At 61.6% G+C, this 16,311-nt stretch overlaps 1 protein-coding gene across 13 annotated transcripts in view; it reads left to right on the top strand.

Moving 5' to 3' along the window:
- Positions 1–16,311, top strand: part of ABLIM3 (actin binding LIM protein family member 3) — a 42,096-nt gene that overhangs the window by 21,848 nt on the left and 3,937 nt on the right. For 3 of the 13 annotated variants that reach the window (XR_010834970.1, XR_010834971.1, XM_067005582.1), the window contains exons 2-14: positions 3,160–3,300; positions 4,386–4,569; positions 4,778–4,890; positions 6,559–6,685; positions 7,095–7,188; positions 10,590–10,677; positions 11,302–11,360; positions 11,686–11,757; positions 12,122–12,277; positions 12,631–12,729; positions 12,959–13,088; positions 13,873–13,971; positions 15,298–15,348. Coding sequence is in view for 2 of the 13 variants with exons in the window: in XM_067005582.1 (XP_066861683.1) it covers positions 3,160–3,300; positions 4,386–4,569; positions 4,778–4,890; positions 6,559–6,685; positions 7,095–7,188; positions 10,590–10,677; positions 11,302–11,360; positions 11,686–11,757; positions 12,122–12,277; positions 12,631–12,729; positions 12,959–13,088; positions 13,873–13,971; positions 15,298–15,348 (1,413 nt within the window). In the remaining 11 variants the exon portion in view is untranslated. Of the gene's footprint in view, positions 1–3,159; positions 3,301–4,385; positions 4,570–4,777; positions 4,891–6,558; positions 6,686–7,094; positions 7,189–10,589; positions 10,678–11,301; positions 11,361–11,685; positions 11,758–12,121; positions 12,278–12,630; positions 12,730–12,958; positions 13,089–13,872; positions 13,972–14,368; positions 14,452–15,297; positions 15,349–16,311 lie in introns of all 13 variants that reach the window. The other 10 variants (XR_007163677.2, XR_007163679.2, XR_007163675.2 and 7 more) reach the window with 7 other exon arrangements.

Genomic DNA, 16,311 nt, shown 5'->3' with positions numbered 1-16,311 from the left:
GTACTCCTCAGTGCAGTTTTGGGTGCTGTTTGGGGGCACTGTCTCTCCCACCCATATTCTGAGCTCCCGTGCTTGCGTACAGCTGCCGCCGTGTGTCCCTGAAGCGGCGCAGGGCACCGATCCCTGACCGGAGGTGCCACCTTAATCGGGATCAGTGGGGGATCTGCCACGTGCCCACGCGGCCCCACACCACATCTCACTGCCCCACTATCCTAGGGCTGTGCCCAGCGAGTGCCAGGGGGACCTGGAGGCAGCCCTGGTGGGATCCAGCCCTGGGCAGCCTTCTGCACCCCATCGGGGGCTGCAGATGCATTGATCACTGGGTGAAGCCCAATTAAAATCCTGCCCTGCGATCACAACAGGAGCAAACTGGGGGCAGATTAAGGCATTCCTTGGGCAGCTCCCACCCCTTTGCCTGCCGTATCTCAGCCCGCAAGGCCACTAATGCTACTTACATTATTACTGGATTATTTGGGTGTAATGAGCTTTGCCCCGCTCAGCTGTCCCTCCGTGCAGGGGTGCTGTACTGTGTAATACTTCCTGCACAGGGCCACGAGGCGGGCAGCTGACTGCTGGAAAACAAGCAGAGCCCCAGCAAAACAATGTGTTAATGTTCCTGGCAAAAATTCCATCGCGGGGCTGAGCCTAATCACAAACCAGGGAGCTCGGGGCTTAGCGCTGAACAAAGCCAGCAGGACGGCGGCAGTGCCCTAAGCCGGGTCCTGACCCATCCCCATGGGTGCCAGTAGAGTGACTCCATGGGTGTCATCCCTGCCAGTACGGTGACAGCCACAGGCACCGCTCCATCACCTCTCCCATCCCCAGCTCCCTTCCCTCTTCTCCCATCAGTCCCGCCAGCACAGGGGCTTGGCCATATGGACACACAGATGCTTCCCCTAGAGACCAGAAGTACCAAATAAGTGATGTTGGTATTTTTTTTGACACTGTTTTTTTCCTCTTTATTATTATTAATGTTTATTTAAGTGCTGATGTAATTTGCAGCCTTTCAGCACCGCCGCCCCCCGCTTCCTGCTGTTCTGGCTGAGCTGTGTGCATTGCCGTGGCTGCATCCCAGGGCTTGCCTCCTGCTTCGCTCCCCGCCAGGGTGTGAGCACAGGGTGCATGGGGCGAAAAGTGTCAGCGCTATGACTCTGCTCTGCTGGACACCCCTCCAGCAGGGATGTCCCCTGACTGCAGGAGACCCAGCCCCGGGTGCTCCTGTTGGGAGCCGGCCCAGGGTTCCCCCGGCTGCTGCAGCGTTCGTGGGCTCACAGCTGCTACAGGAGGTCCTGGACCCCTCTTCCCAGGGTTTGTGCCTCCCTGCAGGAGCATGGGTGGGGGCACTGCTGCCTTTATGGGTGCCTTCCATTCTGCTTGGGACCCCAAGGTGATTTGAAATCCCAGAGGCTTTCAGGAGCTCGTGCCATGGCTGGAGCCTGAGCTTTGCAGAGGCGCAGGGGGGTTCTCATAGAGCATCTCAGCTTTCCTTGCAGCCCTCAGCCTGGATTCCCAAGCCAGCAGAGAAGCAGCAGCCTCCAGTCCTTGTCCCTTCACAGCCCCAGGGCACAGAGCAGAGTCAGGGGGACCAGCACGTTGTCACCCTGCTGTGTCCCCGTGGGCGGTAGCAGCAAGCAGCCCCGCATGTCCTAGGGCATGTCCATGGGTGCTTGACCCGTGAGATGGTCTCTAATCTCACTTTGACTTTTCTTTCTTTGCTTTTTAGGCCAATAATGGGCTGTTTCAGTTCCCTGACACCCGATCTGCCCTTCAGTGAATGCAGAGCCTCTCTGATGAGTGAGCTCCTCTGTCCCGTGCCCCGTCCTCCCTGCTCCACAGGGTGCTGGCGTGCCAGCTTTCAGCCCGCCGCGTCTCCTGTTCCTGGGTAGGCAGTTCAGCTCTGGGTCAGAAAGTCTCCAGTCCTTTGAAATCCCTGCCCTTCAATGGCTGGGTTGTCCAAATTGCAAGTCCGTCTCTGAAACCTCGCAGCAAACATGGCCTTGCTGCTCGGTCTGTGCCAGCCACAATTAACATGGCGAGGGACAGCCCGGAGCTCCTGCGAGCAGCGTGCAGGTGGAGCAGGGGAAGCAGGGGCTGCTCCTCGCAGTGTTTACAGTGTGTGTCTGGGGTGTGCTGAGTCAGCAGAAAGACCTCTGCTGTCTGGGGTGTGCTGAGTCAGCAGAAAAACCTCTGCTCCACGCTGTTCCTCCCCTGTGGCAGGGGTGAGGCTGCAGCGCATCCGTCCACCACAATGGTCAGCAGAGCTGCCGGAAGAGGGTCAAGGAGTGGGGTGAGCACCCGGACGGCTTTCTCTGGAGCTCCAGTGTCCCCGTGTGCCCGTCCTGCTGAGCACAGAGGCCGCACATGTCCCAGTGCCACTGCGGAAGGAGTGGTGGGGCTGGGAGGCTGCTGCTGGCCAAGGAGGTGAGACCTGCCCGGGCCGAGGCTCTCAGCTGCTGCCATCCTTGACAGCTCCTTGAAAAACGACTTCTCCATTGAGTTCCCAAACAAACAAGTGGAAGCTCCACAAGCTAACAGTTCTTTCCCATGCTGCTGCCAAATGAGCAGGTCAACAGCAAGCCAGGGCTGGTGGAGCCGAGCCGAGCAGGGCAGTGTCGGGGTGGCCAGTCCCTGCGTGCTCCTTCTGCACCCACTTTGCGGACAGGAGAGCATTGGGGAGCTGTGCACAGCTTTGGGGGCGATGGCACAGGTGATGCAGTTGTGTAGGGGCAGTGAGCAGGGCCGGGTGCTTGCACTGTGCTCTGGTGAGGGGCTGACTCTCAGGGTGTTGCTCTCCTTGCCCTGCACCCTCAGGTACCTGTATGTTTGAGGGGAGCCTCCCAGAGCATCCCCAGGAGAGGACCCAGACCCCTTCTGCATGTGCACCCTGAAAGGGACCTGCGAGAAGCAGCACTTGGGATGCAGACCTGTGAGCCACATGTGGGTGGCTGCAGTTCTGTGGGGACAGGGAATCCCAGACCTGGGCAGGGATGTGCACCCAGGTCAGGGCCACCAGGGACTGGCATGGCCTGGTCTTTAGCTTCAGCATTGCCTAATGTCTGCCTGCAGCGGGAGTGTCTGTGCCGTGACGCCCAGCCAGGCCACGTCCCGAATGCTAACAGACCCCTTCCCTCTCGTTTTTCCCTCCCTCCTTTCTGCCAGCAGTTCCCTACCAGCAAAGCCCCTACACCCCCGGGAGTGGCTCTTCCGTCATCCAGTGCTACCGCTGCGGGGACACCTGCAAGGGCGAGGTGGTGCGCGTGCAGAACAACCACTTCCACATCCGCTGCTTCACCTGCCAAGGTAAGACGGGGCAGAGCGCGATGGCACTAGGCTGCCCGTGTCTCTGTAGGATGCCAAAGCCACCAGGCTGGGTACAGGGGTGCCAGAGACCTGGGTGCTGTCAATCCCTGGGAGCTGCACATGTGGCTGGGGGCTGCTGTGTCCTTCACTGCCCGTCCTCAGCGCTGGTGTCTGCGAGGAGCAAAGGTTGCTCCCCCTCGACAAGGTGCTCAGGCAACCACTGGCTTCAAAGGGGACGGACCCGGTTGGAGATCTTGGCAGAGCTTGCTGCCTGCTTTCCAAGTGAAAGGGAATAAATAATGAGAGGAAATCCTCCTGTCTCACTTTCCCTGTCAGCTTTTACCCATGCCACCTCAGGCTCGCTGCCGCCAGCTCCCGCGCCAGCCCCGAGGTTCATCCCCACCACGTCCACAGGAGCCTGGCACGGACAGGGCAGCCCATGGGGATGCGATCTGGGCCCCACAGCCAGCCAGGCATGATCCTGCCTCGGGTTTTCTTGCCTTGGGTAAAGCAGGGAGCTGGGTTGTGCTGGCAGGTGCTCAGTTGGTCCCCCTGCTGCACCCCATCACCTTGCAGGAGAGGTGATGGGCATTGTGCACAGGCCCCTGGAGCCCATTTCTGTTCTGTTCCCGAGGTGCCTTACGGGGTTGGATGCTCTCAAGGTCTCCCTGTAGATGGAGAAGATGCAGGAGGGGAATGACACTGAGGACCAGGGCTTGCCATGTCTCTGTGCATCACTCTGGGCTGTGCACCACCCACAGCTCCTGCTGCAGGGAAGGAAGTAGGGGGCTGGATGCCTCCCCAGCAGCCCCATCCTGCACCCTGCTGCAGCCCAACACTGACATCGTGTGGTGTTGGGGGAGGTCCCAGTGGGCCTGGTGGGCAGGGAGACCAAACCCTCTGAGATGCCTGCAGACACCTGCATCTTTGGGATGCCCTGAGAGCCCTGCTGGGGCAGCAGCAGGGAAAGGATTCACCTCAACCTGCCCAATGGGGCTGGGAAAACCCAACCGGGTCCCAGGGCTGAGCCTGGGGGGCTGCAGCTGCCCCCTGCCCCCTGACGGGTGCGTGTCCTCCCCCTGTAGTGTGTGGCTGCAACCTGGCCCAGTCGGGCTTCTTCTTTAAGAACCAGGAGTACATCTGCACCCATGACTACCAGCAGCTCTACGGCACCCGCTGCGACAGCTGCGGGGACTTCATTACCGGAGAGGTCATCTCGGCGCTGGGCAGGACCTACCACCCCAAGTGCTTTGTCTGCAGCACCTGCAGGTGAGCCCCTGCCGGCACCATGGGACGGAGAGGGTGCAGTGGTGGGTGCACCTCAGCAGGCACCTGGTTTTCTTGGTGGAAATCTTTGGGAGGCTATGGGGTGGTCCAAGCTGAAGAGCTGCCTCAGTGCCCAGCTCGCTGCCTGCCCTCACCTGCAGCCGGGGACCGAGCACACAGCTCCCATGTCCCCCCTTCTCCTTGGCCACAGGAAGCCGTTCCCCATCGGAGACAAGGTCACGTTCAGCGGGAAGGACTGTGTCTGCCAAAACTGCTCCCACTCGCTCATCAGCACCAAACCCATCAAGATCCACGGACCGAGCCGTAAGTTACGCAGGTGTTATGCGATGCCTACGAGGAGAGACCACGGGAGCTCCTGCAGGCCCTGCTCCTTGGGGCTAGCAGGGCTGTTCATGCTCCCCCTGAAATCCTTTTTCTAAGCCCATCCCCTGGGTCCCCCCCATGCTTACAGCTGTGCCTTTTGCCCCAGGCTGGTGCTGGTCAGAGCTGCCCGTGCCGGTGCTTAGGGAAGCGATGGGAAGGGTTTGGGGGCTGGCATTCAGCCCTGCACGAGCGCTCGCAGGTTTTGGAGGAGGAGCAGGGCAGTCCTGGTCTCCACCCAGGGCTGCAGGTCACCACTGGTTTCGGTCACTCCCTTGGCCTGTTTGTGACCTGGGTGGGTGCTGCCACCCCGTCCCTGTGCCAGAGGCTCGACGGGCCGCACGAGGGCTGCCGTTGCTCGCTGCCTCCACCAACTGAGGAACATTTCTCAGGCTCTTTGCCTGTGCTGATGATCCCAACCTAAATCACAGCAAGAGCAATGTTTTGGGTGGGTTTGGCCAGGTGTCACCATGAGCTTGCCTGATTTGGGGATGTGGCTGGGTCTGTGAGCCCCAGCCTGAGGACAGGGCTTCCCTGTCCTCATTGCCACCTCGAGCCAAGTGGGCAAGCTGCCCGGGGCATGCTGTGGCCAGCCCGCAGCACCTGCTGCCTCCCATAGGGCAGCAGGAAGGGCAAGGGCAGCCACGGGCTCTGCCTAACGCCAGCTTCCTCCCTTTCCATCCCCTTCCAGCTCCTCCCTGGTGTGCACAGCAAGGTTACCCGAGGGTACCATGCTTTAACCAGCGGTAGCAGCCAGGTGCATGGTGCCGTCCTGGCTTCCCTCCTGCTGTGTTTCCCCTGGTGGCCCTAGCACTGCCACCCTGCAGGGGTGGCACTTGAGGCTGCTGGAGCCCAGCTGGTGCCCTCGGTGGGGAGGACCTCCCCGGAGGAAGGATGCTGTGCCTCTCCCTGCAGTCCCAGCACTGGAAGCAACTCAAGAACTAGGCGAGCAGCACTTGCATGCGAGAAGGACTGGATCCTGACTCAGCCAAGCTGATGCAACTGCTTTTTTTGCTTTTGGCCAGGGCCTTGGAGGGTCAAAAATCCCCCCAGCTTTGCTCAGTGGGCAAGGCTTGGTGCAGAGCTGCTGGAGGCTGGGCTGAGTGGGAAGCCCTGCCTGCTTGCGTGGTGCTGCTGCACCTCCGCAGCGCTGCAGGGAGGACAGAAGGGAGAGGGTTAAGGAGAAGCCCCATCCGGCCATCGAACCTGCTGTATGGGGAAGAAGAGGATGAGGAGCCAAGGTCAGGGGTCCAAGGCCCATGTGCTTCCTGCTCCCAGCCTTGGCAGGAGCCAGGGAAAACGGGGAAGGAAGGGAGTCTCATAAATACTGCGGCAGGGCCGGATGTGGCTGCTGGAGAGCACAGCCCTTCCTCTGCTCCGCTCACTGCCGGGGTCTTCCCACTGCCCCTGCCCCCCAGGGAGCCCCCAGGGACGGGTCACTGGGGAGCCCTGGCTCTGTGCCATGCTGGTCCCAGCTCCAGCAGGCGGCTTTCCACGTGGCTCCCTGTGGGAATGGGCAGGAGGGTGGCATCTTCCCATCAGTGGTAAAGAAAGGATCCCCATGGGGCAGCAGTGTTTTCATGTGTTCCACTTCTTCTCGCCCACCCCCAGATTGCGCAGGCTGCAAGGAGGAGATCAAGCAAGGCCAGTCCCTCCTGGCGCTGGAGAAGCAGTGGCATGTCAGCTGCTTCAAGTGCCAAACATGCGGGATCATCCTCACCGGGGAGTACATCAGCAAGTGAGTGCCACTGGCTGGGCTTCCCCTGCTGCTGGGGCTGCAGCACTGGGAGATTGGGCACCTGGCCATGGGGAGGGGGTGGTTTGGTGTCCGAGCTGCTCTCCAGGAGAGGCACCAAAGTCAAAACAGCATAAGGCAGTGCTGAATTTGTCCTTGAATACACAGGGAGCAAGAGCTGGGGAAAGGCAGTAACACAAATCCAGGCAGGAGGTAGATGGAGAAGCCAAGGGCTGGTGCCCGAGGTGCCCTCTCCAGCCAGGATCAGGCTCCCCAGGCAGGCAGCGAGCAAGCGCCCCATGGGCAGGTGGCTCCCAGGGGTACTGTTTGGGCTGGGGGGATTTTGGCAATGCTGCAGGTGGTGCCCAGCCCGGCTCACCTGCCTCACCCCGCTCTCCTCCCTTTCCTGAAGGGATGGAGTCCCGTACTGCGAGTCTGACTACCATGCCCAGTTTGGCATCAAGTGCGAGACCTGTGACCGGTACATCAGCGGCAGGGTCCTGGAGGTGAGTCTCGGGGCCATGGCCACTTGTCCTGCCCTGTAATGGGGGCTGTGTGCGTCCCACCCATCATCCTTGTCACAGCATCCCTCCCTCGGGGCCATGGCTGTCCCTGCAGCAGGGGTGTGGGCACGGTCCGAGCACCTTGTCTGGAGGGTGGCAGTGGGAGGAGAAGGAGCCAGGGCTGGAGGAGGAGCAGCACCATGCTGTACACCATTGGAGAGGTGGTTCTGGTCCCCAAGCCCCTGAAGCACCCCCAGTGGTGACCTGGCTGTGCTGAGACATGACCAGAGCCCCAGCTGTGGGGACACCAGCCCTAACCAGCTGCCACCATACCCAGCTCCAGAGCATTCCCAGCCTGCCGAGCACATCCCGCCAAGCAGCCTGCCAGTTGCCTTGGAAACACATCCAGCACGGCAGCGTGCGGGGGACTGCAGCGCCCTGCCTGCAGGCAGCCTCCCTGTGCACCCCCCAGGGCTGCCACCACAGCAGGGCCCCTGCCCTGGGACAGATCTGGAGGAGGCTTTGCTTTTGCTCAGCGTCCTAGCCAGCAGGAGCTGCTCCAGCATGCAGGGATCCAATGGGTGCAGGTGGCCATAGTGCAGGTTTGGGGCGATTGTAGAGCTGTACGGTCAGGAGCAGCCAGGTGGGTGGAGGTTGTAGTTTTGGGGGGAAAGAGAGGCCTTTTGGGGCTGGTCCTTCCTGCAGTCCTGCTCCTGGGGGTGGGGGTTTAGACATGCTTGCTTTCTGTTTCTATCCCCAGTATCTGCAGGGGGAAGAAGGCTGGAGTGTGATCTGGTCTGAGCGTAATCTAAAGGGTCAGGAGGTGGGAGGCAGAGAGAAAGATGTCAGAAAAAAACACGCTGTGGTTTTCAGACCTGCTGGTCCTGCCGTGGTGGCACAGAGAGGCAGCGATGCTGGAAGTCACTCCTGAGCCCTTCCCCTCTGTGCAACGGGGTGGGAGGGAACTGATCCCCGAGCAGCACTGGCACCCGCTTCTCTTCCACCCCAGCCAGCAGTGATAGGAAGCAGTATCCAAAAATAAGACGTACCGCAGCTCTGCAGCAAGCCAGGCACAGACTCTATGGGCTGCAGCAGCAGCAGTTGTGTAGCCAGCAGCTGGAGGAGGGGGCTGAAGCCTGCTGGAGCTGCCCCAGGGCTCCTCCAGCCTGGCGCACTTACAAGCAGTGCTCACCCTCTGGTCCCTGCTGGTTGTGCTGGCCTGAGAGCACTGCACCTGCCCAGGGACCTCTCCTGAAGCTGGAGCCAGGACCCGCCAGCACCTTCCTCCTCATCCTCCCTTGGGGAGCTGCCCCTGCCTGGGAAGGCTTTCTGCTGACTTTGCGCTTCGCGCTGGCTGCTGCGAGCGTGAGCTCAGCACTGCAGCAGCTGCTGCGGAGCAGCTGACTGGCACAGGGCTGCTTGCTTAGCAAACCTCCAGGAGGAGCATGGCGAAGCCAGAGGCTCCCTCAGCTTGAACCTCAGCTCCCATGGGGCAGTCCAGTCCCTGAGAGCACCCTGCCAGTACTGGAGCATCCTCAGCCACCTGCTGCGTCCCATCCACCTGCCAGCAGTGCTGAGGGGCAGGAAGCAGGAGCAGCATGGTGTGCAGGATGCTCTGCCCCTCCGGCACGGGGTTTAAGGGCAGATAAGAGGAGTGAGACGGAGCTGGGACCCCAGGTTCTTGGCACCCTCCATCTCTAGGATGCTCACTGCACTGCTCTTAGGGTTTTCCTTGCCTGGTGCAGCCACATCTGCTTAGGATAAGCGTGCGATGTTCCTGCCCCTACATATGCGATGGGGCAGACGGCCAGCTCTGCCTGTGCTGGGCCATGGGGAGACAGATGCTGGCTGGATCCCAGCAGATGCCCCGAGCAGCCACAATCTCACAGCAGAACCAGGGAGTGCTCTTGTGCGCGGCGCTCTGCCGGGCTGGAAGTAATGCGCCGTGGCACTGGGGTCCCTGCAGGCAGCAGCGAGGTGCCAGGCAAGGTGCCACCTCCTCACAGGCATTGTCACCGAGCTGAGAGCAGCAAGGCGCTGGGGTCCCAGAGGCCGTGCCGGGCGGGCAGGCACCCCACAGCCCAGGGAGGTAGCACTGCTCCTGGCCCTGCTCAGCGTCTGCCTGAGCACTCCCCGTGAAACCAGAGCTTTAATCATCTTTCCTGGCAGGGCACAGGATGGAAAGGGCGCCTTTACATAATTGTAGGCCCTAACAAGCCTTCCCGTGCTATCTGCCAGCCTGAGGGGCTTTCAAAGGGGTTGGAGGTGTGCGGCCAGGCATGAATGATTAATGAGGCTGTGAGGGACTCCCGAGTGGTAACAAACGGGTCCTGCCACCCACAGCCTCTGCCGGCCTTTATGAGCTGTAATATTAAGCAGTATAAAGCAAGCAGGGCTTGCACACAGTTTTGGAGAGGAGCAGTGGGTGCTGAGGACATGGGGTGTCTGTTTGCACGATGGGGAGCAGCCGGCCCCACTGCGCTCCTGCACGCTATGTCTGCAGCGCTTCCCTCCCAGCCTAGTCCGACCCAAAACAGCAGCACTTTTCCCATATAGGAAAAGGCATTTGTGTTATTTTTTCCCTTAGTGTCAGCACACTGAGCCACAGGGGGACACTAAGAGGGTCTGAGCACTGAGCTCACCTTGCTGCAGCACATCCTTTACCAGGGGCCCGTGTCTGCAGCCACTGGGAAATGTGGGGCTGGGACTGCAGGCGTGCTGGCCCATGGTGTTTTAGGAGCTGGGGTTTAGCTGAGTTGTTTTCAGTCTCTTTTCCACGTGTTTATATCTGTCTCTGGTTGGCACAGCCCCATGCGATGGTGGGTCCCTTTTGGCATAGACCAGAGGGGAAAAGCCCCTGGCTGCCATCCACACCCTGCGGGGATCAGTTCCCTGCTGATTTTGTGGGCAATCGCCACTTTCCTGGTGGCTGCTCTCACTAATCTTCACAGCAGAGCTTCATATTGATCTTCCCCGTTTCCAACTGTTTCCAGCCCCCTCTATCATCACCATTCCCTCTGTCAGCCAGAGCCTCATCTTCCCTCTGCCACCCCAAATTATCCTCCACCCTCTCTCTTGTGTTATTGCAGGAGTAAAATGTCCTTTGGGGCTGTGCTCCGACTCCTCCTAGCCCCGAGCTGGTTCCTGCCTCCCAGCTCCAGAGCCCAGAAAACGAGCCTATAACTGAAACGCTAGGAGTGGAGGCAAGATACAAATTAAACCCCTGGTTTCTGTCAAAGAGCAGGGGGAGCAGCCCAGCTCCGGCTCAGCTTTGGGACCCCCCGGCTCTGCTAGCCTCTGGTTTTGGGCTCCCAGTCTGGCCCCAAGCCTGCCAGCTTGAGGCTGTTTCTGGATGAACGGCTTCCACTGCATCCTGCCTTGCTCAGGGCCCTTTCCCCTTGCAGGCGGGAGGGAAGCACTACCACCCCGCCTGCGCCAGGTGCGTGCGCTGTCACCAGATGTTCACGGAAGGCGAGGAGATGTACCTCACAGGTAGGAACCCCGCTGTGCTGGCAAGGGACGTTCCCCGGTCCAGGGGAGGTGGCCCAGGACCCCATCCCGTCTGCCCCTTGCCCAGGTTACGCCAAGAGCAGCACCGCAGGGGTGAGGCTCTCGCCCAGCATGGCCACTGGCTTGGTGTCAGAGCAGCTCGTCCCTGCCCGCAGCCACCTTAGGTTCTGCCTCCTGTGCAAGGTTTGGTTCCTCTCAATAACCTGTGCTTGCCCATCAGCCCAAATCACTGATTGCCACATGGGTGGTGAAGGGACTGTTGTGCACAGCGAGAGCCAGGGTGGGGGTCCCAGGAAAGCCCCCGTTGTGGGCAGCAGGGACAGCGTGTTCAGGTGTCTCCCTGGGGCACAGCCACCCCCAGAAGCTGTCCCTGCAGAGTGCAGGACTTGCACACCTCTAGCACCAGAGCAGCTCGTGCACCAGCACTTTTCTTGCTCAGTGCAGCTGTGGGGAGCACAGACACGTCCCCCTGGGGGACAGCAGGCTCTGGGACAGTGTTGGAGATGGCAGGGCTTGGGGCAGTCAGGGACAGGACAGGAAAGGACAATTTCCTACTGGGGGTGCAGGCTGTGCACGGAGCTCAAACGCTTTCCCTTTGCACTTCAGGCTCTGAAGTGTGGCACCCCATCTGCAAGCAGGCGGCCCGAGCAGAGAAGAAGCTGAAGGTAGGTGGCAGGGCGAGGGGTCTCTCCCAGAGGTGGCACATCCCAGGCGATGCCACCCTCGAGTCTTGTTCCATGCTGTGGAAGTGTCCCAGCCCAGCATGGTTCCTGAGCGTGTGAGCCCCGTCCCCACTGTCAGGGGGACAGCGTTGGGCACAGTAGCCCCTCGCCAGCCCCACATCCCCTGAGAGGGTCGTGGGTAGCGGGTGGGGGATACCCCTGCAGGAAGGCTCAGCCCCAGCACAAGCACTGCTCGCTGCCCCCGCTGCCCTGCCTGGGCTGGGCTCTGCCTGGGCTCTCACCTGCCCTTGCTCTTCTGACCCCACAGCACAGAAGGACGTCAGAAACCTCCATCTCGCCCCCTGGGTCCAGCATCGGCTCCCCTAACAGAGTCATCTGCGTAAGTACAGCTCTGCCCTCATCCCCACAGGGCAGAACTGTGACCATGGATTTGGGGTGACTCAGGGAGGGGGAGACAGTTCCCAGCCCCACATCTGGGGACAGCATGGATGAGTCATGTCCACTCGCCCCATTGGCACAGAGTGGAGCACCCAGAAGGATGCTGTCCCGCTGTCCCCTCATCCCAGTTCCTCTGCCCCATCCTGCTGCTGCCTCTTGGGCACCTCTGCTCACCTCTCGCCTCTGCTGTGGTGGTGCTGGGGCTCTGTGTGCTTGTGCCAGCTCTGCGCTGTGTGCTCCAGCCTCCCCTTCCCTCTTCTTCTCTCCCTTTCTGTCTCTCTGTCTCTGTCTCTCCCTCTCCCTAGGCTAAAGTGGATAATGAGATCCTTAATTACAAAGACCTGGCAGCTCTTCCCAAGATTAAAGCCATCTATGAAGTGCAGCGTCCTGACCTCATTTCGTACGAGCCCTATCACAGATACACGTCAGATGAGACGCTGGAGAGATATAGCTATGGGGAGGTACTGAGAGCTCGGACATGCCCGGAGCCAGACCCCAGTCTGGGGACATGGTGTGGGGCTTCACCCGGTTCTCCAGGAGCCCTGCGGGGAGGCAGGACAAGGGGGGACCTGTCCCCAAGGGAGCAGAGGTCATCCTCGTTGAGGTGGTAGGGAGCTCTCCATGGCAGCCACGAGCAGGGGGGCATGGTGTGGGCTCGCATCCCACCAGGGTGCAGGGACAGACTGCCAAAAGGACAACGAGTCTGTTCTCACTGTGACATGGGGAAAACGAGCCACTGTGTGGCCCCGCTGTCACCACTCCTGTTACTCACCCGCTGTCTCTGTTTCTCCTCTCTGCCTCCCGCTGCCTCCAGTCCCTGGGTACCCTCTCCCCGTACTCGCAGGTAACGGCACCGCGGGGTCTGACGCTGCTGGGGCTCCGCTTGACGTCCCCTGCTGAGTGCTGGCCCAAGGTGGGGGGACAGGGGGAACCCCATCCCTTAGGGCTGCTTCTGCCCAGCTCCTGGGCTCTGCTGCCTATGTTTCAGTGGCCGGGGGGGGCAGAGCAGCCTGGGGACGTCCTGCAGGCCACACAGGACACGCGTGCACGCCAGCATCCTCGGCCACAGGGTGCCTCCCTGCACCAGCCTGCCTCCCTCGCTCATCCCGTCAGCTCTAACCCCTGCTCCTCTCCATCCCCAGGACATCTATGAGAGCTTTGACATGCGGCAGAGGCGAGCCTCCAGCCCTGGCTACATCGACTCTCCCACCTACAGCCGGCAGGGCATGTCCCCTACCATCCCAAGGTCCCCCCACCACTTCTACCGCTCAGGTGAGGATTCCGGCTGTGAGCCCAGGCTGGGCCATGCTCAGACCCCCACACAGAGCAGGGGTCACCCCCTGCTTCTCTCAGGGGACCTCGGTGGTCCATCCCCTGGAAAGCAGGCTGGGACAAGGACTCAGGAGTGGTGGGGTCCCTTGGGGGCTGGCAGCGACCAGCTCCGCTGTGTGCATCCTCCAGTTCTCCTCCAGGGAGAGGCCAAGGGGGCTCAGACCTAAGCCGGGGCTCATGGAGAACTGGCTAGGGGGGTGGTGGTCCCCAAGATCCAGCAAAGCCTAGAAGAGAGAAGCTCCCTTAGCTGTCTTGGTAGCTGCAGGGAGCATGCATGTGGGTGCTTGTGCTGCAAGAGCTGCAAGGAAGGGCCCTGTGCATGCATGCGTGCACCCTGCAGATCAGCAGGGGAGGAAGCAGAGTGTGTTGTGCCTGGTCTCCTGGCCTTGGGAGCCAGGGAGGAGTGGACAGGAGAAGCCGAGGTTGGTGTGTCTGGAGGTGCTGCCTCCCCATGCTGCCCCTATGCCTCACCACCAAGGTCCTGAGCTAACATCACCCACCGCGGGGCTCCCTCTGCATCCCGCCTTCATTTGGGGGTGCAGGAAATCCCCCACCTGCTCTGGCACACCTCACCCTGGGCCGCAGCCTGGCACATGTCCCCGTCCCCACCGCCATGTGGGCCGTGCCCAGCTCGTCTAACACCACTGCCTTTAACGCCTGTTTTCTTCTGCCTCTCATTCTCTCTCTTGGTCACTTATGGCTGCTTCTGCTCGGCACCACATAGGCACAGAAAGCGGGCGCAGCTCCCCCTACTATAGCCAGTTAGATGTGAGGTCTTCTACTCCAACCTCATACCAAGCACCCAAGCATTTCCACATTCCAGGTAGGCTCTGGAGCCCCCCGGCCCCCCGGGGAAGCGCTGTGTGTCGCATGCCCGCATGTGCTGTCCCCTGTGTGTTGCATGCATAGCTCCGCCACCTGCCTAGAGCCAGCTGGCAGCAGGATCTCCCCCCATCAGAGGCCATCCATAAACAGGACCTGCAGCTCAAACTCTCCCCTTTCTCCATCACCACCCAGGTGTCCCAGAGCCCCCCAGAGTCTGCCTGACCCCCTCAATGTCCCTCTTGTCCCCCCTGCCCAACCTCCTTCCACCTGCACACCCAGACGAGCCCCTGCAGAGCCTGCCCCCCCACCTACCCCAGGACCACAAGGCGGCGCGTGTCTGCCGGAGGCCTTTCCGTGCCCCCCCTTTACAGATGACTATTTTATACTCCCCCTAGGGCCCGCCGCTCCCTCCCCCCAGACTCTTCTGGGCTTGCCAGCTGCCTGCTCCCCTTCTGCAGGGATTGCAGGGGGCCACCAGGTAAGGGCCACCACCCGCTCCCGGCCACGCAGAGCCCACGGGGGTGGGGGTGGAGCGGGGAGAGGAGGGAGGGAAGCAGGCAGAGACACCCAGCTGTCCTCCTGCATAGGCAGGGGAGCTGGAGGAGAGCCCCAGCCCACCCTGCCCAGCTTCAGGCATCTCCCATTGCCCTGTCCCACCACCAGAGCGTGGGACCCTCAGCACACAGGTGACACCCCGGACCACAAGGACACCCACAGGCTCCCCACCACAGTCCCCTGCTCCCACCCTGTCTCCCCCATCCCCAGCAGGGCCCTGCCCTCCTGCAGGTCGGTGCTTTATGGATGGCCCCCTCCCCGCTCCGCCAGCTCAGCTGCCCGGCCCCTGGGCTCTCGGCACGAGGCTGCAGCTCGCTTTCCCTTCCAGCTGGCTCTTTTCTCTCTCTGCTGCGGAAAGAGGCTTTGGATGACTTTGCTGTGCCCCTCAGGCAGCTCACAGGTGGTTCTCTCAAGCACTGTCATCCCCCCCATGCCATGAACCTGGTCCGGGCAGAGCCAGGGTGCCTCGCTGCTGGCTGGCAGGGCCAGCGGTTCAGGCTGTGCCCCCTCCCACGGTGCATGCTGACCTGGGGCGCTCGTTGCATGGCCCTGTGCCCACCGCTGCCCGCCCCGGCCCTGGCTGAGCTCCCGGCCCCATTACGGAGCCAGCCTGGGTCCGGTCAGGCACCTGGAGCTGGAGGCAGCTGCGTGCTGGAAGCTGACGTGGGGCAGCATCTGTAGGGCTTCCATCCCATCTGCTCTCCATAAGCTTGCACTGACCTCCCCGTCTGTCCTTCTTCCCTTTTTTCTTCCCTTCCTTCTTTCCCAGCAGCCGGCGAGAGCAACATCTACCGGAAACCCCCCATCTACAAGCGACACGGTCAGTGTGCACGCTGCTTGCGGGGTCTGCTCACCAGCCCAGGTCTCTGTTAGGGGCATGGGGGGAGACGCAGGCAGGAGAGGTGTTGATGAGCTGGGCTGTGGGGGCCAGTGTGCCTGCTTCCCCTCCAGAATCCCTTTAATTAGGTTTAGTGCAAGAAAAAGGCAGCTTTGGGATGTGTCCTTCACGGGAGGATGATAGTGGGGAGCCCGGGCTCGGGAGGTTATCGGGAGAGGGCAGGAGCAGGGCGCAGGTGAGGGCTGGGCAGGGGACAGAAAGAGTCCCGGGAGGGGGGCTGAGGCCACAAGGGGTGGCAGAGGAGACGAGGGTGACCCCAGGAGTCAGAGCAGCCTCAGGAAAGGGATGAAGATGGGGCTTTACAGCTTCACACGGAGCCCTTGGATAAAATCACAGCCCGTCCTGGACGGACACTGCAGGAAATGTACCCGGGGTGCTGGAGGGTGGGGAGGAGGCTTGGGGGGGGGCTGGTGCCCCAGCAGGGCTGGCTTGCGCTCCCCCCACTTGCTTGCTGACTCGGTGGGGCAGCAGCAGCCTGAAGCAGTAACCGTGTCTCCTCTCTCTCTGCGGGCTCCCCTTCCCCACCTGCCCAACTCTCCGCTGGCTGCCTGCGCCTGCTGCTGTAAGTAGCTGCCCGTTGTGGGCTCCCCTGCGCCTGCTTGGGTGGTGGGGTGGCTCTGCCTGCACCTTCCTGCCTGGTGCCTGGCTCCTGCGGGACAGCCACCGAGCTGTGCGAGCAGGAGAGGGTCCCATGCAGTCTGTCCTTGGTGCCCCTTCCCCTGCAAGAGTCCTGTCCCCGGGGGGTTGAGCCCCTTCCCCAGCTGGAGCTGCTGGGGCCATCCCTCTGCTGCTTCCACCTGCCCCGGCAGTAACCCTCCGGCTGCCCTCTCCCCAGCAGGACTGTGCCTGCCTCCATCCCTTCCTACGTGAGCCCCCCTCGGGTGC

Source organism: Anser cygnoides, chromosome 14 (assembly GCF_040182565.1).
Source record: "Anser cygnoides isolate HZ-2024a breed goose chromosome 14, Taihu_goose_T2T_genome, whole genome shotgun sequence".
NCBI classification, from domain to species: Eukaryota; Metazoa; Chordata; class Aves; order Anseriformes; family Anatidae; genus Anser; species Anser cygnoides.
Note: the sequence above shows the minus strand (reverse complement) of the source record. Positions and strands in the feature narration are given on the sequence as shown.